Source organism: Electrophorus electricus, chromosome 2, assembly GCF_041902795.1.
Source record: "Electrophorus electricus isolate QZ-2024a chromosome 2, ASM4190279v1, whole genome shotgun sequence".
Lineage (NCBI taxonomy): Eukaryota > Metazoa > Chordata > Actinopteri > Gymnotiformes > Gymnotidae > Electrophorus > Electrophorus electricus.
This window is the reverse complement of record NC_137498.1, coordinates 26866735-26890890: the sequence shown is the minus strand read 5'-3', so window position 1 is coordinate 26890890 and position 24156 is coordinate 26866735. Positions and strand designations below refer to the sequence as shown.

The 24156-nt window shown below is 40.7% G+C and overlaps 1 protein-coding gene across 6 annotated transcripts; it reads left to right on the top strand.

Moving 5' to 3' along the window:
- Positions 1-831: 831 nt before the first annotated feature.
- On the top strand, positions 832-17016 carry trim46b (tripartite motif containing 46b). 6 transcript variants are annotated; one of them, XM_027002358.3, is made up of 13 exons: positions 834-1033; positions 1222-1308; positions 6272-6518; positions 6782-6932; positions 7257-7455; positions 8081-8227; positions 9691-9786; positions 10176-10429; positions 10764-10885; positions 11055-11393; positions 13080-13309; positions 13464-13531; positions 13645-17016. In XM_027002358.3, the coding sequence occupies exons 1-13, from the start codon at positions 1031-1033 to the stop codon at positions 14081-14083; spliced, it is 2382 nt and encodes a 793-aa protein (XP_026858159.2). In that variant the 5' UTR covers positions 834-1030; the 3' UTR covers positions 14084-17016. The 6 variants fall into 6 exon arrangements, with proteins under 6 accessions (XP_026858165.2, XP_026858166.2, XP_026858164.2 ...); XM_027002364.3 differs by lacking the exons at positions 13464-13531; positions 13645-17016 and adding an exon at positions 12259-12290 and having other exon boundaries at positions 832-1033; positions 13080-13219; XM_027002360.3 differs by lacking the exon at positions 1222-1308 and having other exon boundaries at positions 835-1033.
- Positions 17017-24156: the final 7140 nt, after the last annotated feature.

Here is a 24156-nt window from a genome sequence, read left to right as displayed (position 1 = left end):
CGTGCACTAACCCACCCTGTGGCTGGACCACCGATATTTTATACTTCAGTTAGTTGGATCTCATGTGCCATCGAAACAAGTACATTACAGTGTCTGCGTTCTCATCTAACCATTGCTTTTAATGTCAGACTCAGCTAAGTCTGTTGATGCTGCAGAGTGCGTTGTTCCATTCCCAGGATAACCGTGATGGGACTGTAAAGCGCTTAGAAGACACAGTCTGTGAAAGGCAGATCGAATATTTATTAGCCTACCATGGACCTCTTGGCTCGTTTAAGTGTAAGTTGATACGTAAACCCAACCATTAATTTAGAAATAGCCTGCATGGTATGTCTACAGCAAACCTCACAAGTGTGAATCAGCTCTTAGACTACAGTATTCATCTGTGTCCGACTAAACAAACATAGGTGCCAATGTCAATGAAACACTGGTGAATTTGATGTGTGTCGTTGCCGAAAATGTTCCTTTACCATTTGAATGCTAGAAAATGTTATGCTATATGATATATTTTACAATGTCGAGTGTTTTCTGATACCTGATAGCTCCAAACTGGCTTTGGTGTAATATGTGCTCCGGCAATGCCAGAAAGGTGTCGGTACTAACTTCCCTCAAATGTCCTCTTTAAATCTGCTTTAACAGAATAATCTTAAATCTGATTTCCCTTCTATTTTCAGGTTTTGTCTTTTTTTTCTTTTGAGCTTGTAAAAGACAAAGGTTAACCTGGAAATTAAGGAAGTGTCATATAGCCTATTAGAAACATACAAACGTTAGTCACCGCACTAAAGAAAGGGGGCTTGCGCTCAGGAAGGCGCGTTGCCAGGGAAACGGGATGCGGACAAGCAGAGAGGTTGCCATGTAGAGGCGGTATAGAAGGCGATAAAAAAGGCATTCTGGTGGCGCACTGACGAAGACCTCCTACTAACCCACAGACCTCCTACTAACCCACATTTCAACTTACAAGGAGCGCAGTGGCAATGAGGCGGTGATTCCACTAGCCTGTCGAGGACCCCACAGCTTTGCCCCGAATCACAAAATGGTAAACTGCGCTCTTTTCTTAACTAACCTTATCATTTAAACTGACTAGCGCGATTAGATCACTCCAGGTTCTTTCCGGCACGGTGTGGTAACTACCTATCTGTGGTAACATAGGGCTAAATATATAGAGTAGTTTTAATTAACTGACATGTATGTTGGAATTTTACGGTTTCTCAACTGGCACACAAGTCGGCCGCCATGACTTACATTCACGGAGACCGTTGCTTCGCTAAACAGGGAGGATATTGTGTAATGGCGCCTAGATACCAGGTGAAGGTAAGCGCGTTGTCTGTTACTGCGTATGCACTAAAAATATCCATACCGATTATATGCTAACTACACGAAACCATCTCAAAATTATCGTAGTAGAGAGAGTGTATATAAAAACGGGTTTTCTTTTAGTGGAATGTGGCACGGTGTTCACCGGTTCACAGTGTGCTTTAGGGATAGAGAGTGACGTATAGGCCTAGTTGACATTGGCGAATGACGGTAAAACGTCTAAGAAATCCTGTCGCATTATAAAATGTTTTGAAACGTGACGAATAGTGTTCTTTATATATATATATATATATATATATATATATATATATATATATATATATATATATATATATATATATATATATATATATATATATATATGTGTGTGTGTGTGTGTGTGTGTGTGTGTGGGGGGGGGGGGGGGGGGATTTAGCTAAACGCTACATTTGAAATGTCTGTAGGTCAAGGTTTGTTTGTCAGGATTTTCTTCCTAAATATTTTGTTGGTAAAACTATATATTAGCCTGTTATCCTTCTTTTTTTAATCTTCAGTTTTGAAGGTATAGTGCCTTTATCGTCCTATGTTTTTGTACATAATCTGAGTTTAATCTTAGTGTGTGACCATGTGCAAGAAAAATGTAATTAGTTAAACAAAAAAGAATGTGTGTAGAGGCTTCCTGAAACCCATCTACAGTAATATTCTCTAAACATCCTCAAAATGCTGTTTATTAATTTTGTAACTGCCCAGTGACCTCATGCATGTATCAATGTCAAGGTCATCAGTTAAAAGAAGGATACATGTGGCACAACCAGTGTATGTGACATGGGTTTATCCAGGACTTCGAACACCCACACATGGTGAAGGTTTGACAGCAGTGGCTGAACCCACCACCAGTGGTAGAGTGGTTGGATGTAGCTGCAGCTGTCCTGAAATGTAACCTACTTCCATAGCTGAGAGAGCTTCCTATATCTTTGATCAATGTACTGTTGTGCTCCACTACATTCACCTTTATTGGTTTGTTTTTTGTTTATTGAGATATTGAGATATTGAGGGTATCCAGCCTGTGGGTAGCTTTTGCCTAGCTTTTGTTGCTGGTGAATGTTGCTCTATTAGTCTCTCATCAGACTCCCACTCACCATTCTGCAATAGTGTTTCAGTTGGCGCACTGCTGATGGTGCAGTGAGGAGAGTGAGTCTGAATGGTTATGGTCACCACAGTGCGACAGTGCAAGGTAGTAAAGCTTGCCTTGTCATACCTCTGTGATTATTCATTCTGTTGAAGGATGAAGACTCACTTGCACTGAAAATAGTGCTTAGTTCCATTGCAACACTGTAAGTGGTAATCGGTTTTATTTGGACCACATTGGAAGCTTCCAGTCAAACTTCACTGCAAATGCTAGCACTTTAACTCAAAAACCACATTCTAAGTATAGCAATTGAGTGTCAGGTTAGGAAATGCTGTTCTGTCTGATTACCTGTTATGTCTGATCTTTAGATGATGGCTCTGGGATCATACTGTCTCACATAACATTTAGTAGAAGACATCATATTTCACTGCGATCTGACAGGTGCTCTTTCAATTCTTTAACGGCTTATGTAGCTTGTAAAAAATGTCATTGTCAGGCATCAAGACATTGTTTAATACCAACCTTATGAGGTTGCAAGCCTGCTGAGCAAAACAAGTAATACTTATTACACTGGTGAACAAATCCAAAGAGGTATGCTGGGAGTTGGGCATTGTTCTGTGTCATCAGGGGCCGGTGTCATATTTTAAAGAAACCCTGGCAATACATGGCCAGTTGGGGTTTTGTAGAAATTTGGGCTTGGTCTTCATTACAAAGACATCTCACTATTTATACCCTTTATTCTGCTTGTAGTATTAAGCAAATCCATACAGTGATGATGTGATGTGTCTTACAAGATTCCTTTGTGTTACAGGTTAGAGTTGCCTTGAAGTGGTGATGGTGCGAAATACATCCATTGTTGTGTATGAGTGTGGCAGACTGTAGTGTAGCCTCATGCTGAGCTGTCAAGCATGCCTCTTGGAAGACTAATAACCATAGCCGGTCATTATTTACATTGAATGAAGGCAGCTTCTTTGCCTGACAGACAATGCCATTTCTAAAGCTTAGGTCTTTATATCGGTGAGATAAATCTTGGCATGTCCCAGGCGTTTTCTCACCCCACAGGCTTTGAAGAGTAGAGGAGACACACACTAAAGTTGACTTGGTCTCTCCCAGAATCCCATAGTTTAAACATCCATAACAAGTTGTGTAGAATCTGTAACACGGGTTAATGAAGCCTAACCCATATGTCAAACAAGTGTATGTTCTCTCACAATTTATGGTTTTTACAATTTACAAAGAACATTCTTGTCACATGTACACTGTAGGGAGGGGAATCATTTTCACCAGACATTACATCGCAGTATTTCGTCAGTCATCAGTACATCTGGAACACTGGCCAGCTGCATGTTCTACAGTCGTTTAAAAGCTGTAAACAAATTAGTTACGTTAAACCAGCAACATTTATAAACACATAGTAATATGAAATTGCTAAGATCTTATCCTGTTATACCATTGTCTTATCTTGTTATTGTTTTATTCAGTCACTGTAATCTCTGTACTCAGTTTTTGACAGATTTCTTTAACTGACTACTGTTTTGTTAACTAGCAATGGTCAGAAATTGTGTTGGCATTGTGTTAACTAGCAAGGGTCAGAAAATGTGGATATTTGATGCATATCAGGTATTATAAAATAGTGTCATATTTTTGCAGTATCATATTTGTTATTTATCATTATTAAAAAATAACCTACATTTCTATTTCTATCATTTGTGCTTGTGACCTTTTTAACCATTGAAATTGACTTTTTAAAAATGTTCTTCATTTTCTCTTAAAATTTTTTAAACATTTATTCTCAACAAACTTTCAGCTAAAAACTGAAGGACTGAAAAGGTCAGAAAAGGATAAGTAAGAGAAGCAAAATTTGATGTGGAATAAAATATAGGAATTAATCTGAATGCTTTATATAAAAGGCTCCGTGCTGCTCTGTTTTGAATGCTTAGCCCTATTTCAATATTGGTTCTCTCTTTCCCTGGCCAGTTCATGGTAACAGTTGTAATACTTTTTGTAGATCAGTGTATGTTCAGAGATTTACTTTAGTGTTCACTGTCTTAAGACAAAACATGGAATGTAATGATTTACTGCTCAGTTAAATTCTACTTTGTGAATATTGCAGATCAGTTTCTTGAAGTGCACAAGCTAATGAGGTTGAGGAAAAAAGTGTAGTTGCTGAGTTCATTAGAAACTGCTCCCTTATGGCAACTGACTAGTTAGGCATGTCCATTGGAATGAACCAGAAAATGGGGAGCAAAGAGAACTTAAGTTTCTATAATATTCTTTGGTATGGTAAATAAAATTCTCTAGTGTCTTAGCTAATGTCGCCATCCTGCCCCACCCTTGCAGGTTCAAGATTTGGTTAACTCATAATCGAATGGTGATTCAGGGATGTCCTTAAAAATTTTGCTGTGACAATATGAGACCAGCTTGAGACCAGTTATCCAAAAATTAATGTTGAGTGGAATTCCAGGCTCATATGGCCATAATTTTCATGACTGTATATGTTCTTTGTGTTGACATTTAAGTTTTGACATGAGCTAACCTTTTGAGTCATCTTTTCATATGTTAGAGTAACAAGATATGGTGTTCTCTCTCTAGAATTAATAGGCCTCCTTCCCAACAGGAGAAAGTAATGCTTTAAAGATAGTTATTACAACCATCATTATATGATACCTGCCATCTTTTTGTCAACAGTTAAAAAGGGATGTATCCATATGGAATGTCCTGGGCAAATGTTTTGCATATTATGATATTATACATATGCTTTAGTTTAACCTTTAACAAGTATTACAGATTTTGCAGCAGATATGTTGATTATTGTGAGTTGTCACTGCAGTATCTGTCAGACATTGTTAACAGTGGCAGGTAAAATATGAAAATGTAAAAAAACAAAACAAAAAACATCTGGGATGGAACGGAACCCACTGTTCTGCAGTGGCTATAGATTATCAGTCTACCATAGCAAACCCAGCTCCCAATGTGGCTGCAGCTCATGTGGCCCAACTGGTGGAGCCAGAAGAGTAAGACAGCACAAAATTCATAGGTCCTGTTTCCATGCAGAACTTATACTGTCATAATAACAAATATGTTTCACTCTGGATAACAGCAGCTGCCAAATGCTGTAAATGTAGCAGACCTGGTCCATGAGCTGTGTGTAGTCTGTCAATGAGCTAATGGGGAACAGTCAAGTGCCTTGCCTTAGTTAGGGAACACCTTAGTTAGTAACACCTTTGTGCTGAGTGAGCAACTGATTTACTTGACTCTCAGCAGTTCAGTGTCCACAGCATCAATTGCTGATGGTTTCGACTCACATTTTCAGCACACTCGTTGAACCGTTACCTCATAACAGTACTCCTAAGAGAGCCACAGGAGTTTGAAAAGTGGGTGAAAGCATTTAATGACCACTCCGCCAAACTGCTTCCTCTGTGGAGCAGAAAGTATGGGATCATTATGGCACTTCTGCTTCCATACATTGACAGAAAAAAATGAATATGTTCTGAAGGCCAGTGACCACAACCATAGAAAATATGTAAATACAGTTTATCAGAAATGTTCAGTGCAAGCGAATTGTTTGGCTTATGTTCTGAATTGACTTAAGTAATCTTCATTGTGATTTATGGTTAGTCATATATTTAATTCACTAAACAGTTTTATAGCACTTTGGCACTATAAATTTCTTAAAGCTCATTAACACTGGCTCCCTTAATAACTCTCCCCCTGTCTCTTTCTCTGTGTCTCTCTTTCTCTCTCTCTCTCTCTCTCTCTCTCTCTCTCTCTCTCTCTCTCTCTCTCTCTCTCTCTTTCTTTCTCTTTCTTTTTCCTCTCTTTCTCTTTCTTTCTCTCTCTCTCTCTCGCCAGTCTAATCTGAAGAGCATGGAGCGGGAGCTTCAGTGCCCTGTGTGTAAGGATATAGTGAAGCAGCCGGTGGTGCTGCCCTGCCAGCACAGTGTGTGTCTGCTCTGTGCTTCTGAGGTGCTGGTGCAGAGTGGCTACCCGCAGCCCGAGCTGCCCCCTGAGCCCAACTCGCCTGCCTCCACCCCCAACACCCGTTCGCCACGCCAGGCCCGCCGGCCCACACCCAAAGCCGAACGCATGCTGCGTCCAGGTCTGTGGTTGTATATGTGTGTGGCCCATGGTTTCTGTTATTCCTGCTTGTGCAATCCTGCTGAGTAGCATCATGCTTTGCCTGAAGATAGTGCTGGTGCTTCTAGACTCACAATTTTGCATAGTGCATTAGCGAGCAGTAATGGAAAGGTAAATTGAGAAGTAAATTCAATAAGTAAGAAAATGAACAAAAGAGGGAAATAGGTAATGATGGAAGGGGATAATTGACAATGCCTTCATGTTTTCTCCTATACAATCGTGCAGGTTTTGGAACGTATCCAGGGCGTAGGCGTAAGGAGGGCCCTTCCCAGGCCATGCTCTTCCCCTGTGTCCCCTGTGGTCGAGACGTGGAACTGGGCGAGAGGGGGCTGGCTGAATGCATGAGGAACCTCACCCTGGAGCGTATAGTGGAGAGGTAATGCACAGAGACACAGTTCGCTCTCAGTACTCCCCAATGCACTGGACATGTTATAGGCTGATGTATTCAGAGTCACTCTAACTGAACCAAGGGATACTTTACATTGAAAAAAATTACTGTCTGGCACACAATGGTCTTGACTACCTGATATTTAAGGTTGCTATGTCAGTTCTTGATTTGCTGAGGCCTCAATAGTTCAGTTAATACTGGATTAACCAGGCAGCTAGAGTTTGGTTTTGGAGCAAATACAGTGACCATAGCAGCTAACAGGGCACAAGGCGCACATGGCATTCAATAACAGTGTCCTGTTGAAACATGCAGGTACAGGCATACGGTGAGCCTCGGCAGCGTGGCCGTCATGTGTCAGTTCTGCAAGCCGCCGCATGCCCTGGAGGCCACCAAGGGCTGTGCCGACTGCAGGGCCAGCTTCTGCAATGAGTGCTTCAAGCTTTACCACCCCTGGGGCACGCCCCGCGCCCAGCATGAGCATGTGCTGCCCACCCTCAACTTTCGGCCCAAGGTGAGCCATGGGACTAGGCCAGCAGCAGCCGCCCTTTCGGTGGAGGCTTAGGGGTTTGAAAATCTGCAGCAGCTCTAACACGCTCCTCTGCAGCAGCTATCATAGTATGAACAGTGGTCTATAGTTCAGGTTCATGAAGTAAAAATACACCCCCACAATTTTGTTCCTTTCTGCTTGGCTTTGCCAATTAGTTCAAGCTAGCAGGTAGGATGAATTGTGGCAGGACACTGACTTTCTGAACCTGAGCTCTTATACCTGTGAGTGGTAGTACTGTAGTATTATCAGTTATCATTAATAAACTGCATGTATCCAATTCTGCATATCCATTTATATCTTAGTGCTTTTCAATTCAGAGGTATTCCTGACACTTTCTCTTTGCAGTTCCTAACTGAACTGAAGCTTCAAAGGTCTCAAAAAAGGTTGCTCTGTGCTAGCATGACTGTGTTGTAAAAGTCTCTTCTGTTCTAGCGTGACTGTGCTATAAAAGCCTGCTTTGTGCTAGCACAACTCAGCTCTCTCTTAAAACTATCAAGTGCACTCTTTGAATGAGGCTCCTAACTGAGTCATTGTTATTTCATAATCACATAATCACAGTCATAATTCCTCCCTCTGCCACTACCTGTAGGTACTGACATGTCTCGAACATGAACAGGAAAAACTGCAGTTCTACTGTAAATCGTGCCAAAGGCTCCTCTGCTCCCTCTGTAAGCTCCGTCGAGTCCACGCAGGCCACAAGATTGTGCCTGTCACCCAGGCATACCAAACACTCAAGGTAACTTCCAGAGTTAGGGTCTATTTAGTTTTACTTTTCACCTGAGTTGGACATCTGTAATTTAGTGCAAGGAAATCAGTAAATGACTGTGTTCATGTGACAAAATATTTTAATATTCGTAGTCATTATTATACAGTTATATATTTACACATTCTGTTTTCTAAGGCCAAAACCTTTAACGAAAAGTGTTTTTTGTTTTGGCTCAGAACTACAGAAAACTGAATTTAAACTGAGGTTAAAGGAAAGAATATCAGCCCTACCTCTCAAGGTTAATAACATCAGCCCTATTTGTACTGATACAAATCATAGACCTTTTATACATTGCCTAAATGTGACCACATGTAACTGGATGTATGAACATAATCATAAATAAAACATGTACTGAGTTGCAAATACTTAACACTGAATGTCTTTCTTAAGCATGACCTGTAACCTCACATGACTGCAAGCTATAATCATCACATGACTCATATTCATGACATGCCTGTTACATGTAGAGATCACATGACAGGCAATGTGCTGCAGGACTTGTAACGCATATATTTTAAGTTTCTGCTTGTTTTGGGCTTTTATCTTCAATTGTATCTTTAGGTAAGTGAAAGGTGATTGTCTTGGTTAGTGCAGAACCTTTATGCCTTTTTCACCCTGGAAAACTCTAGTGTTGGACCACTTACCAAGAACTGGAGAATATGGCACCAGAAAACCTAACTTCTAAGATACTGGTAAATTCTGATGGAAAATATTTTTTAAAAAGTCCTTCTTCAAAGGGAAAACCATAGCATTGGCAGTGAAGACCATGCTAATGGATCAATTTCATATGAGTTCTCAAACAGTTAAAATAGATTTGTCTCGGTTTTAAATAATGAATTCCTGAGTCCAAATAAACAATAATAAGCATTTAATAGGTATAATATATTTTTAAAAATTATGAAATCCAAAACAGAACTTGGCAATGAACTCTTAGACCCTACTGAATGTGTTCTCCCTGGTATGGTGAAGTCCCATTCTCTGGCGGGTATGGATTTGGACCTGCGGACATAAGATGCGTCTTGTACACTGCAAAAATCATTCTACTGCAGCTGTCAGTGGTCACTTCATGAGTGAAGATTACCAGTTGTTGCAATCTTACATGCAAATGTCTCTGTTTCTCATATGAGATGGTCTGGATTGAAGCATTCACAGTTCCTTGTCTTCTCCTCATTCTGTCATTTGTATAAGTCATTTGCTCCTGTCTGTCCACAGGATATGCCAGAAGTTGAAAAGCATTTTTTTCTTTTCTTGCAGCTGAGACTTTAACATGGTTAACCCAATATGGATGTAAATGTTCTTGAGTTAAAGTTCCACATTTTAGACTCATAGTCGTTTCATTTCAAATCCATGTTGGAAGTATGAAGCCAAAAACAGGAAAAGCTGAGTGATTGTTCACTTATTTATTGCCTGTGATATTTATGTGTGTATAATAGGACAAGATCACCAAGGAGCTAAACTACATCCTGTCCAATCAAGGCACAGTACTGACTCAAATCACACAGCTGGAGAATGCCATCACTCAAACTGAGGTATCACTCTCATTAATGTTACTAAAAAACAAGGACACGATATTTGTCCTGTGTGCTCTCCTTTTAGCTCATGTATCAACTTCATTATACTTGAATATTACATATTTTTATAGTTTTTTTTACAATTCATATGTATTTCAGTTATTTGTTTTTTACTATGAAAATAAATCATAATTCAGCTGTTAGGAAAAAAAATGCAATTATATGCAGTGCTGAATGTCAAAATGAATACACAAAGCTGAAATGCTGGAATCTGCAACCATCTATTTCTATTCTGCATTTCCACTCAGTTAATCAGAAGAACCTATTTTAATAATTTCCCCTCTTAGTGTGAGACTCTTCTAGCACAGAACAATAACCTGTGTGTGTGTGTGTGTGTCTGTGTTTAGGTTAATAGTGTAGCGGCCCGTGAGCAACTCTCTCAATGTGTGTGCGAGCTGACGGCTCTGCTGTTGGAACGGCAGTCCATGCTGGCCCAGGCCCTGGAAAGCTCACGCCAGAGGCGGAGTGAGGCCTTAGCCAGTCAGGTTGCTGAGAGGCGGAGCCTGCTGGAGCATGCAGGCCTGATGGCTTTTACCCAAGAACTCCTGAAAGAGGTGGACTCGGCCTGCTTTGTACATGCAGCTCGACTTACACACAACAGGTAATATGCATGCACTTGCTCACACACACACACACACACACCAAGTAAGACACAATTAGTGTTTAGCCTTGGTCGACATTTATAAGAATGCATAGTATACTGTATATTCAGAAGTCTTTGAAGAAGTGCCTTATGAATGCATACCACATTTCTGCTCGTGGCAGTCTCATGCAAACAAGACAAAAAATGTCATACATACTTTTTATAATCATGCTGTGTTGGAGATAAATCTGTAGGTGTCAAATCTGTAGGTCTCATTGATGGCCCTGACCCTCTCTTTTAATCTTACTTATCTGTCTCTCTCTCCCTGTCTCTCTTTGTCTTTCTCTCTCAGGTTGGCCCAGTCCATTGAATCTCTACAGAATTTCTCTCTCTCCGCAGATCCCTCATTCCGACACTTCCAGCTGGATGTCTCCAGAGAGCTTAAACTCCTCACTGACCTAAACTTCATTCAGGGTGAGAAACAACACAGTCTCACCCACACACTCACACTTTGCCTCAATACCTTTGGTTATAACCTTTTGTTCTATGCTAAGTTAGGATGGCAAAAAATAAGTAAAGTAGGTTTTTAGTGATTATAGATATAATAACATCTTATCTACCTAAAAATGTCATTTCCCATCAGCCCCTCTAGCCCCTGTGATTGACACCCAGCGCACTCTGGCCTATGACCAACTCTTCCTGTGCTGGAGGCTGTCCCAAGACTCCTCTCCTGCTTGGCACTTCTCTGTGGAGTACCGTCGCCGGGGTGTGGTGCCAGGGGGCGGGGCTAGAGGCGGCATCCGTGGGGGATTGGCTGGTGCCCGCTGGGGCTGGCAGAGATTGGAAGAGGTGTGTGGAACCAGCTCTGTGATTGATAGGCTGGAGATGGACAGCGTGTATGTACTGCGAGTGAGGGGATGCAACAAGGCCGGCTTTGGGGAGTACAGTGAGGAAGTATATCTGCACACGCCTCCAGCTCCAGGTGACCACTCTGCAGAGACTCGGGGAAAACAGGGCCCTAATCATGTTTATTCATGATGTCCTGCCATGGCTGCAATCTTAAAACATCACATATACAGTATTCACATACGTATCAATTAGATTGTTGAAAAGGATCACACTGGACTTGTTACTTTGCTGTTTAGTTGTCCTGAATACAGAGGTAGTTAGAATAGCTTTTTTATGCACAGACATGAAAAATAAAGTCTAAATAAGTGGTAGAAATACAAGCTCTGTGTTCATGTATGTGTGCATACACATGAGCGTGCACATGTGTATAAATGTGTGTAGATGCAGTTTGTGTGTGAGTATTGTGGGGTGTTGAACGCAGAGTGGATGCCTTCTAGGAATGTCAGTTTTCAAGCTTGCTGTTTTGGAGAGAAGGAGTAGTAGAATTGGGGTGTCCATGCCCACTCTATAAAGGGTCTGCTCCACTCTAGAAGGGGTTTGTTCCCAAAATCTAAGGGGAAGTCGCATTTAATGCCCCATTTTGACAATATATTATTTGTGACCTTACAAGTCAACAAGTCAGTCACTTAAAGCTGTTCAGCATTTTTTAGCTTTTTTGAAAGTGCAGGGTCTGAATTTTGTTTTGTATAAAAAAACAAAAATCAAACAACAAACAAAGCTATGTTCATCCCACAGGTCCAAGACATGGTACATATATTGATAAATTTACATGCATGGGAAACTTACAAACATACTTAACACATGAACCAGTCTGTGTGTACTGTGGCTAAGAGTCATGCTGTTTTGATTACTTTTAACAATCACAGTTCGCCCAGGAAGTACTGATCAATAACTCATTTGTCTTTCACTCCTTTTTTTACCCATCCCCATCCCTGCAGCCACCTTTTTGTTATTCTCCTATCCTCTGATGGTACACTTTTATCCCACATTCTTCTGTTTCCTCATCCTTCTTTTAGACTTTTTCTCTTATCTGTTTTCTGCTTGCTTATTACCTCTTTTTACTTTCTGCTATACAAACCGTTCTTTTTTCTTTCTCGGGACTTTGGTGCTAGTAGACATTTTGTTGTGAGATTATAATTGTCCCACCACCCAAGCACCTACTGAATAACACTGAATTTACTAATAGCCTAATGTTCTGCTGAGTTCGGACAAATATTTAAATAGAGCACTTCTAACATTAGCAAGTTGTAAATGTAAATGTTTTCAACTGTTATCTAATGTTAGTGTGCCTTTTGAGAGAACAGTACAATAGGGTTTGGCTAATGCCTGCAGAATGCTAAGATAAATCTCCATAAACCAAGCTCACCTCTCCTTTGTCTACTGAGAAAGGCACATTCTTCCTTTGAGCATGTTCTGTCCAAATTTCTGTAGTCTGTGTAACTCCCCTCTTCAGTCCTAATTTTTGCTGTGGCTTTTTTTTTCTGATAGCTGTCCTTATGCCTTGTCCTCCCCTTTTATACCCCTTTTATTCTATCTGTCAATCTTCTTTCTCCCCATCTCCCCCTTCCTCTCATCCCTGTCTCTGTTCCCCCTTGTCAATTCTGCTCTTCTCTTCTTTTAACCTTCTTAACCCCTCACACTTCTCCTGGCATTTATTATCTCCTCTCCTTTCCTCTCCTCTCCTCTACCTCTCCTCTCCTACCCTCCTCTCCTCTCCTCTCCTTTCCTCTCCCTTCCGCTCCTATGTCTGTGCTGTCAGTGCTGAATTTCTACCTGGACTCACGCTGGGGACTGCATGCTGACAGGCTGGTGGTCAGCAAAGAGCAGCGCTGCGCCCGCAGTGTGCCAGGACTCTCTCTACTGCAGGCGGCTGACCGCGCTCTCACTTCCTGTCACCTGACCGCCGACCTGCTTGTGGGCGACGTGGCCGTCACACAGGGACGCCACTACTGGGCATGTTCGGTGGAGCCTGGCTCCTACCTGGTCAAGGCAAGGAGAACTTGGTCAATGTCATGGTTACCGTCTGATTATTGCAGTGGTCTGTTATTTACCATACCGAGGCTTCTCTATCCTCCTAATCTCTCACTCTTTCATCCTTAATCAACACACTTTCTTTCCCTTGCTCTTTTCCTGTGCTATACAGGTTGGTGTTGGTCTGGAGTCAAAATTGCAGGAGTGGTTCCATCTGCCTCAAGACATGGCCAGTCCACGGTGAGAGAGCAAAAAAGGATAACTAATGTGCTGTATTTACTTTAAACTCCACCCCAGAGTTGTTGTCAAACCACATACACCCCTCCTATTTAACTATTACGTAACCTCCACAGGTATGACCCAGACAGTGGACATGACAGTGGGGCAGAGGATTCTTCAGACTCTCCGCCCCCTTTCACCTTCCTCACCATGGGCATGGGCAAGATCTACCTGCCCCCCTCTACCAACTCCCATCATGGAACAGCCAATTACCGAGATGGTGGCATTGCTAATGGAAATGGCCCTGCTTCTCCAACTGGAGTCACCTATCCTCTACCTCCCAGGCTGGGGGTGTGTCTTGACTTTGAAAAGGGTCGGGTAACCTTTTATGATGCACATTCTCTCCGCCCACTCTGGGAGGGGCCTGTGGACTGCTCCGCCCCTGTCTGCCCAGCATTTTGCTTCATTGGAGGAGGGGCTCTGCAGCTGCAGGAGCTGGTAGCAAATCGTAATGCAGATCAGACACCTGTCAGAAGGGTTACCATCCAGTCCCGTGTAACTAAACTGAACTGAACTGAGGTAAATTGCTATAAATTATATTATTCCGGCAAAATAAGATACACACTGGGCAATCTCAGTGAATTTTGTTTTTATATTTAATTTTTAAGAAACAGTTTTTTAATTGCACTGAATATGCACATCAGAACAACTTTGTGATTTTCTTTTGTTCTACAATGTCTTTAATAGGGCTTCATTACTTTAATTGTAAATTTCTCTAAACAAATTGCAAGAGCTAATCTTGATGTGGCCTATGAAACTACTTAATATATCTGGAAAAATGTTTATATGCAAGACCATATAATACTCCCTAGAGATGTGGAATCTTTTGCCTTTTTTCTCTTGTTTAGATTGTGCACCTCAAATGTTTTGATACTAGTTTCTTTCATTGAAGCAAGCCAAAGTGCTTTCTATCTTTAAACGCCTCCTCAGTTAACATATCTGACTGTTAGAGACCTCTCAATGATTCTGGTTACTGTTAAAGCCAAAGTCAGTGCCATTCTCTCCTGTTCATTTCAGTTCTATCTGACAGATCTCTTCAGTCCCCTTCTCTTCAATGCTCTTAAATAATGTTGACTGGCAAATTGACGATTCACATCACAGACATTTACATACTATTTTAACTACTGTATGTTGGTTCAGGAATCCACATCCAATCTGTGTTGTAAATATTAATTGCATATTTAAACTTTTTTTTTTTTTCTGTTACCAGTTTACCTTCATTTCATCAGATTAGAATGCCCTTAACTGTAATTTCATCAAAAAAATTTCAATCAAAAGAGCGGCCTGCTTATAGGTTGAATTAATAATACTGAACTTCATTGTACTTAATGAAGAACATAAGCAATGGTAAGGAATCAGAGTGTGTTAATTGCTCCTGTATATGTGATGTGTTGAGGAGATGGAGAATGTATGAGTGTGCGTGCATGCATCTGTACACTTGCTACATTATGCAAATCCTTTAGCTTTATCTTATAGATTTTTTTTTAATGGGCTGACAGTGAACTTGACTTTGGTTATGGTGATAAGCTGTGCTTCCTTCAAATCACTTATAAACAGATTTTGTGATTAAGATAACATAGACATCACCTGCTGGCAGAATATTTATTAAATCTTAACAAAGAAAATATTGCAAAATAAAGTGTAAGTCTGGATATTGGACAGTCATCATTTGAGTTGTTCCTGCAAAATCAGGCTTAAAATGCGGGCACTTCAACATTTTGTCCAATAGGGGGCAGAAATAGACAATGTATTGAGGCATCATCACTGACCTGCTGGGGATTTGGCATCTCCAAGCCCACTTCTGAGAGCTACCTTCTCAGTGAGTGAAGTTCTAACCCAATACTTGTACATCCTACTTCATTATTTAGGTGGCATAGAAAATCTGAAAGAATTGAATTGGACATTTTAGATTAGGCCTGAAACCCAGAGTACGGGATGGGAAATATACAAACATAGACAGTGGCATGCAAAAGTTGTGACACCCCTGGTCAGAATTTATTACTGTGACTAGCTAAACAGGTAAAAGGACCTCATTTCCAAAGGGCATAAAGTTAAAGATGACATTTCTTTAATAGTTTTAAGCAAGATTACTTTTTTATTGCCATCTTTTATAGTTTCAGAATAAAAAAGGAAGAAGGCCTGAAGCAAGTTTAGGCACCCTTAAATAGTAAAACCCCCTTTGTATCATAGCTTCTGAATGCCTTTTGTAGCCATCTTGTATCTCTTGATGTAGTCTGTTTTGGATTTCGATCTGTTTAAGATCATTATCTTTTTGTAGAACGTATTCTCTTCATTTTCAGCTTTTTAAAGACTTTGATGTTTGTTTCCCTAATTTGTTGTTATTTAATTGAAGCCATTCTTCCTTCTACCACTGAAATGTTCCATGTATCACTAGCTACAACAAGCCCAAAGCACGATCGATCTGCCTCCATGCTTAACAGTTGGAGAGGTGTTCTTTTCATTAAATTCTGCACCTTTTTTTCTCCAGACATATTCGTTGGATCATCTTATCCAAAAATTCTATTTTAACCTCATCAGTCCACAGAACTGGTTATCAGGATGGCCCAGGCTTGTATAGCTGTTCTTCTGTCAACTTCTGATGCTGAGTTTTATGGTGAGGATAAAGGAAAAGTTCTTCTGATGATTCTCCCAAGAACATTATATTTGTGTAGGTGTCACTGCATAGAAGAACAGTGTACTACCACTTCAGAAGTCTTCCTGAATATCTTTTGCAATCAAATGTGGATTTTTGATTTGCCTTTCTAGCAACCCTATGAGCAATTCTGTCAAAGTTTTCTTGGTGTTCCAGACCTCAACTTGGACCTCCCCTGTTCCTATTAACTGCTAATGTAATTTCTTAATTACATTACAGAATGAGTAAATGACTGAAAACACTTTGCTATCTTTATATATACTCCTGCTTTGTGGGCATCATTTATTTTCAGAGTGCTAGACAGCTGATTATAGGAGCCCATAGTTGCTGATTGCTGGGACAAAACTTTATAAAGTATTTATAAAGCTTTGAAATTAGCCTTTGGTAATGATGACTGTGTTCAAGCCATAGCTCTAACAAGCTAATTAAGGTTTGAGACCTGGGAAAAGTTATCTGAAAACTCAGATCTGTTCGGGTGCCCAAACATGTCCATGGTGCTCCTTTGCTTTTTTTCACTTGTAATTTTGTTCACTTGAACAAAACAAAAATAATAGACTAATCTTGTTTAGAATGTTGAAAGAATGTTTTATCCTTAACCTTTTGTGTTTTGGAGATCAGTAGTTCATCTTCTACTCCCTTAATTATTCACAGTAACAGAAATTTTGATGAGGGCTGTCCAAACTTTTGTGTGTGTGTGTGTGTGTGTGTGTGTGTGTGTGTGTGTGTGTGATAGCAATGGTGGCTGTCAGCATGAGATCAAGCACTAAGCACTAGTGTATCACACCACACAAGACCTAAGATGCAGACTGTGCAAAGGAACCTCTGAGACAATCACACACTGTGAGACGACCTTGTGGCAGGGATCATATACATGAACATATGCAAGGCATTTGAACTAGACACCTCCATGTCCAAATGCCAGAAACTACAGATTGGTGGAGAACAAGGTTAAGTTTCTGTGGGACCAGCAGATCCAGACAGATAAGCATGTAGTGGTGACCCAACCAGATATCATGACAGTAGGCAAGATGCAGAAAACAGCAGTGTAAATAGACTTGGCAGTCACAAGTAATGGAAACATACAAAGGAAGGAATATGAGAATTTGGACGTTGGATGGAATGACGATATGGAGAGAATGTGTAAGGTTAATGTCAAGCTTGTCCCCATGGTGATGGGGCACTTGGGGCTATGACCCTTAATCTGGAGGAAAGGCTCCAACAGATTCTAGGAATGACATCAATCACAGTCCTAGTCTCTAATAGAAGGCCAAATGTGAAGAAACATTCACCTACTGGAAGGGTGAGACATAATATATGAATACTACATCTGTCTTATAATTAATTAATTAATTAATTAATTAGGCTTTAGAAATTAGATATAATTACAACACATTTGATATGTCATGATCACAATTTAGGTAACTCGTCAATGAATCTAGTGAAGCTAGTATTTGACATCACATTTTACATTTAGATTTGTGACAATAGTAAACAGTTTCCAAGACTATTAGATAGACTCAGTTTTATCAGTTCCATATACATTTTATTATTAACTTTTTGCAGAATTTTTAGATCAAGTCATCTCTGCAGATGATATACCCTCTCTGCTTTTAAAAAACCCAGATGTAAAAACCCACATGTCTTTAATTGCTGCCATCTTGAGTGGTTAGGTTTGTTTTGGTTCAAGCAAAGCTTTTGAGCAAATACAGAGTGAATGAAGGGGTAAAGCAAGCCGATGTGCTTTCCCCTATGACTGAATACTGTGTTTTATAAATGCAAGCAACTTTGAAATCGCAGATTACAAAATGTAAAATGTAAAATGTAAATGTAGGCAGGAACTGTGAGTGAAAGATCAACATTGCTGAGTTGTACTTAAGTTTCTTGGCTCTCATTGAAATCACAGATCGGAAAGTGATGAACATAGTGAGGAGTGTGATATTTCTCACAAAATGATGGCGCAGATCCTGTTCTCTTCTTGTATCGCCCCTATATCATGTCTCCTGTTCTGGCATTTTCTTTTTTGTTCTGCTTTTCAGCTGACAATAGCTGTGTCCTTCACCTCATATATATTTTTTCTCTGATGGCTTCTCCTTCATTTGTCCCTGTCTCCCTCTATTTCTCCTTTTTCATCTTCTACCTTTGCTTCACCCCCCCCCCCCCCCCAAAAAAAAACCCAAAACAAAACAATAAAAACCAAAAATTGTAACAGATTGGGTTTTAGGCATGTAGTCATAACACCACATGTAGCCCTGGCCTTTAATCCTACCAGGAAGCCTTACACCCAGTGAGAGGGGAACATATTTAAATCCTTCAGAAGATTTGTTTCTGCCTGACCTTCAGCAATCATTATTTAATCATTTAAGTCCAGCCTTTTCCCTAGGTCCCAGTATATCTGTTAAAGGTTTGGCTATACACCCCATGATTTGGTCATTGGCCCTGGTGTTCTACCCTGTTACAGGCTTAAAGCCACACCAGCTGTTGTAGGGTCTGTATGGTCCACTACCATATGTGTGTATTACTTTTCATAGCACACTGTACAGGACTGACCTGGTTTTACTCTGTCTGTCACTATGCGATAAAATTTCTCTCCTGTTCACTTGGTATTGAAGTATGATTTAGGTTTATCTGCTCTCCTACTGATTTGACCACTGATAACAAGCTTCTTTTAGCCTTCACTGCTGCAACATGTAACAACAATGTCAGTTTTCAGAAGCCTACTTTAGGTGTCACACAGTGTACAGGAAAAGTCCACCCAGACCTGTCTCTGCCTTAAAGCTGAGCAAAAGATAGGTGGGGGTGGGTGGCAATCAATTAGTTGAAATGTTCAGGTAAGAGGACAGAGCTTTTTTTGAGGTGTGGGGACTGGGGGTAAGGCTAACGGCCTCTTTCCCCTCCCCCACATAACAAATTAACACTGACAGCTACACTGTTCGGGTCTGCAGATGAATCTGCGTTTTCAGCTTTCAAGGTTATGACCCCCCCAAGAGCCTGGCTCGTCTGTATGTCTGCTGCCTAATCCTGTAGATAAACGCGAGCTCCTCAGAGTTGTGGCACAGGCTGGTGTTCATCTTAGCCAAACGAAGGGATGGCATGCTCTCACTGCTAGGGAACAAATTCTCTTCACCTTTACAGACGATGCACATGTTTAACCCCTTTGATATTGGACTTTTGAGAATTTGATCTGAGGATCATATTTAAGAGATGTGCTTCATTTTAAAAACATTTTTCCTAGCAGCATGTGTTGTGTTAGGATTTTAAGTTGCAAGCTAAAGCATTTAAGATTTACATCATGTTAAATCTCTATCAACAACACAAAACCATACACTGTAGTTAAATACATTAAATCTCTATCAACAACACAAAACCATACACTGTAATTAAATACATTAAATAATCAGTAAACTACTGAAAGACATGAAGTTACTGTATATATTCTGCATCCAAAACCTAAACTTGACAGATGTTTAATTTCAAATAAGAAAAGTATGGATGAAGATTATTGCAAGGGAAATAATACATTTGCATTTTGTTCCACCTCACATACTGGTGGTGTGAACAGCCCAAGAGGTCAGCAGAGAAACAGGTCTGTTATATACACGTCAACCATTTCACTGCGAGTTATACTGTGTATGACTATGTATGTGACAAATAAACCAAACTTGAACGTCTGGTTGGATGCACCCTCTGAGGGAAAGTTCACTGGACAAGAGGCCAGCACCAGCTGGAGACATCAAGCTATGTTCCAGCTGTGCACGTTGCACCACATCACACATTTCTATGGCCTCTTATAATTTTTTAATTTTTTTATATCCAGCATCATAAATGAGAAGTGTTTCAGTTAAATGCTACAGTGACTGCATGTTCAAACTGGTGGGTGGTTTAAAGAAGTAATAGTTCCAAGTTAGTGATTCTTCAATCAGACAGATTGATTAATTACATGTAGAACAATCATTTAAAACACCCCACGCCGATTTACTGATATAAAATGAAGTATGGCATGCACATTGAGAAATACCACAATAGTATTTCACCATGGTTGTATGGCCTATGGTCAGGAATGACATCAATGGGACTTCACAGCATAATTCACTACAAGCACGTTACCATTCCAAGAAGGTGAAACAATAGGTGTTGGTCACTTTGGTCCTCTGCTGCTGATCTGAGATCAGTTTGCGCTGTATTGCTAAAGGTAAGTCCTGTAAATCTGTAAGAGGATGCTGTCCTTAGGCCAGTACTATTATGACCAGTAAAGTATGCAGTGCTACCCTGCCAAAAAGAGAAACAAATGCACAAAAGAAGAGACATAGCATTTAAATGAATCAAGCCAGAGTGAGGAAGAGACTGCTGAACCAATACATGTTGGCGGCATGCCCTTTTTACTTCTACGTGTCTTGCTGTGTATTTTGGAGCTGTTTCAATCACTCCTCCAACACACTGCCCTGGTTCCTGATGCTCCTCCACGACTATAAAAATTCCAGGTCCCAGGGAAGCCGAAAAAAGGCAAAGCAGGACATGAACTCGACAGGGGGTTCATAAAGAAACACATGTTTTCTGGAAGGTTCTGTCAAGACCAGCTGTGCATACATCACCATGCTGAATGGCCACAGAGATGAAGTGCATAAGAGACTGATTAGGAAGAGAGAAAAAGAGGTGAGAAAGTCAAATCCAAATGAGAAGAGGTGCAGAAGGGAGCTGTGGGGGACAAAGATGGATTGACTAAAAGAGAATGTGACAGATAAAGATGAAGAAGGACAACAGAGAGACAGAGGACAGATAGAGACAGTGATAAGAAAAGGTCCCATGAGGTCAGGAGAGGGGAGGGAGAGAGAAGTAGAAGTGCGCTAACAGTTCTGGAGTCAGCAGCTCATGCTCTTCTCACTTCCATTCCTGCAGAAGGGTGAAAGGTTGGCAGGTGCCAGAGGGAGGTGAAGAGAGAGAGGAGTACCAGGGTCAGATATCTCCAGGGCAGAGAAGAACTGCGTAGCAGCACACGCTGTCGTACAAACACTACTTCAAAAAACATGTCACCATCATTCTCAAAGATATTTCTCTAAGAAAATATAAGTTCCCTCTTTAAATGACTCCTACAGTGGACCTGCATGATCTAAACAAGATTTACTTAAGGATTATTATATTGCAGGGTATTGAAACATTAACTGAGCACTGAGCATTAAATGTGCATAAATTGCTCTCATGCTCACCTCTTCTGGTACAATAAACACTCTTATTTCTGAAATGGAACATTAAAATTCTGCTTGATTTACGCTATGTAGTTCATTGTACCTTAGGGAAGACCACACAGACACCTTTATCCTGAACTCCTGTTTTTTCAGCATAGCAGCTACATGGAGTCCTCCAGATTTGTATGGTTTGCACATTACTATTGCTATATTATGTTTGCATTCCGCATGTCTGGGCCCTTGTTCAGAGGTGGTTGTAGGTTAACATGTGGTATTATTCAGCATGGGTCATTTCAAATTTAAGTCAAACGTACAAGACTAGTCACCAGTGTGCATACTATCAGTATAGAGTATATCTATAACAACAGCAATAAAAAATTTAAAGACTACTTTTCATGTTGTGGTGTGGCCTCTATGCAAACCACCAAAATTGCCCTGTATCTAAACCAGTGAAAGATTAACAAGCATGATTGTAGTACAGTACTATAATACTTTCCCACCACCTCAGATGACAGGATTTGCTTGCATATAGGCTTAGTAATCCATTGCCCTACATAATGAGGCTCGCAACCCTGTTGGCACTATTGACTTCACCCTACTGTAGAGAGAACAATTTACTTGTCAATGTGTCTCTACTATAATGACCTTTCTCCCATATAGCACTGTTAGCACTTCATCAATTTCATAGAGGGCATTTCAGCAGTCTCATTAACAGCCTCAAGAACACTTTCATCAGGTCATTTCTTTTTGTACCATTATAGAACGGTTTCTCAACCCTAACAAATTTGTTGCAGTTGGGTTATGTGCAGATGGATTTTAAAACTCTTCTAATAAGAAGAGAATTAATGAGCTTGAATTAGTAACATCAAACATCATACATCTGAACAGATCACACAAGATCATTTGTCTTCACACTGGCCTGCAAACCTAGTATGCTCATTAGTCATATAGTAACGGTCTAGATGGTCATAGAATAACGGTCATTGCTGTCACTCACGCCCTGCTGCAATTACAGTAGTCCAGCTCATTAAAATCGACTTCTGTCAGGGTCTCGTGTGCTAATGGCCGCTGTAAACATCATTGTATAAATCAACACAGGTGGGAGGGGGATTCCGCCAAGTGCCAATTAAATTAAACGTCAATAACTGAGTACTAGAGCAGAATGCACATGGCCAGGTGAAATAACTACAGACTACGTATATTGTACACTGCCACTGTACATTTGTTGAAAGGATTGAATTGAGTTGAGTTGCTGGTGTGTATTTTCTTTCTGTATACAAGTGGTTCAGAGATATATAATCATAAGATATTTGGTTGTAATATATATATATTTTTTGGGGGGTGGGGGTTGTGCATACAGCCAAAAATATTTTATCACAAATTGTTATTAACAGTTGAGTAGGCATATTTTATACAATGCCATAATTAGGAAAATAATTAATAAGACTTTAATGGCCTCTTGAGAGAGTATGTTTTGGTGAGGGAAGAATATATATAGGCTTATTTGCACACATTTACATATGCACATGCACACATAATGGGCATATATATTTGATAAGGTTAAATAAACCAAAGCTTACAGCTGCATCTTAGACTCCAGCTCTTCTCTGCGTTTGTGGCAGCAGCAGGAACAGGTGTGTTTTGACTTGGGAAGAAAGGGCACAAGTGACATCCTGACATCCTGATATAGGCACAGGCAAGAGTTCACACACACACACACACACACACACACACACACACACACACACACACACACACACACACACACACACACACACACACACACAACAAAGACCCATACACACAAATGCACCACCACCAAATTCTCACAAACTTTAACCCTACTGATAGGAATATGCTCACATTTACTGGCAACATCACTCACACAATTTAAGCAGAATGTCAGCACCCACAGAATTAATCTATATACATATGTGTATGTGTGTGTGTGTGTGTGTGTGTGTGTGTGTGTGTGCGTGCGTGTGTGCGCGTGTGTGTGTGTGTGTGTGTGTGTGTGTGTGTGTGTGTGTGTGTGTGTGTGTGTGTGTGCGTGTGTGTGTGTGTGTGTATGTGTGGGTATGTGTGTGTGCGTGTGTGTGTGTGTGTGTGTGTCTGTGTGTGTGTGTGTGTGTGTGTGTGTGTGTGTGTGTGTGTGTGTGTGTGTGTGTGTGCACACAGAGAAAGCAGACTTGAGTCTCTGGCTCAGGAAACAGAGGGTTCCTGTTTGTGAGCCAAGTGCTATTGTTCTCTCTATTTTTCTGTCTCCCTCATGAGCACACACACATTAGCCCCACTCCACACACACACTTTAAATGCTCCCTTTAAATGATATTGTGGCTAGTCCATCCCAGACACTCTGTTCCATGAGCTTTTGTCAGGATGTCCACTTTGATTTCTTTTACAGAATTCGTGTGCCTATAGTCTAAAGCATAATCATCTGTTGTCAATAGTAAGTCTGATGACTTCAAGAGAGGCAACACGCACACACACACACACACACACACACACACACACACACACACACACACACACACATACACACACACACACACACACTCACACACACACACACGCACACACACACGCACACACACAGTCTCTGCTCTGAGGGTGGTTGCTGGGAATAGATGTTAAGTCTGCTTAGACATCTGGATTTAATGCACCATTAAGGTCATCTGCTGTTCAGACTGCACCTGTAGCTCTCCTATTCAACAGCACCCACCCCTTTCCCTGTGTCCCTAGTCTTTCTACCA

What these genes read in the sequence shown, in the direction of transcription:
- trim46b (XM_027002358.3), top strand. An exon ending in CGAACGCATGCTGCGTCCAG is followed by an intron (nt 6,519 to 6,781) that starts GTCTGTGGTTGT and finishes ACAATCGTGCAG; the next exon opens with GTTTTGGAACGTATCCAGGG. An exon ending in GCTCGACTTACACACAACAG is followed by an intron (nt 10,430 to 10,763) that starts GTAATATGCATG and finishes TTTCTCTCTCAG; the next exon opens with GTTGGCCCAGTCCATTGAAT.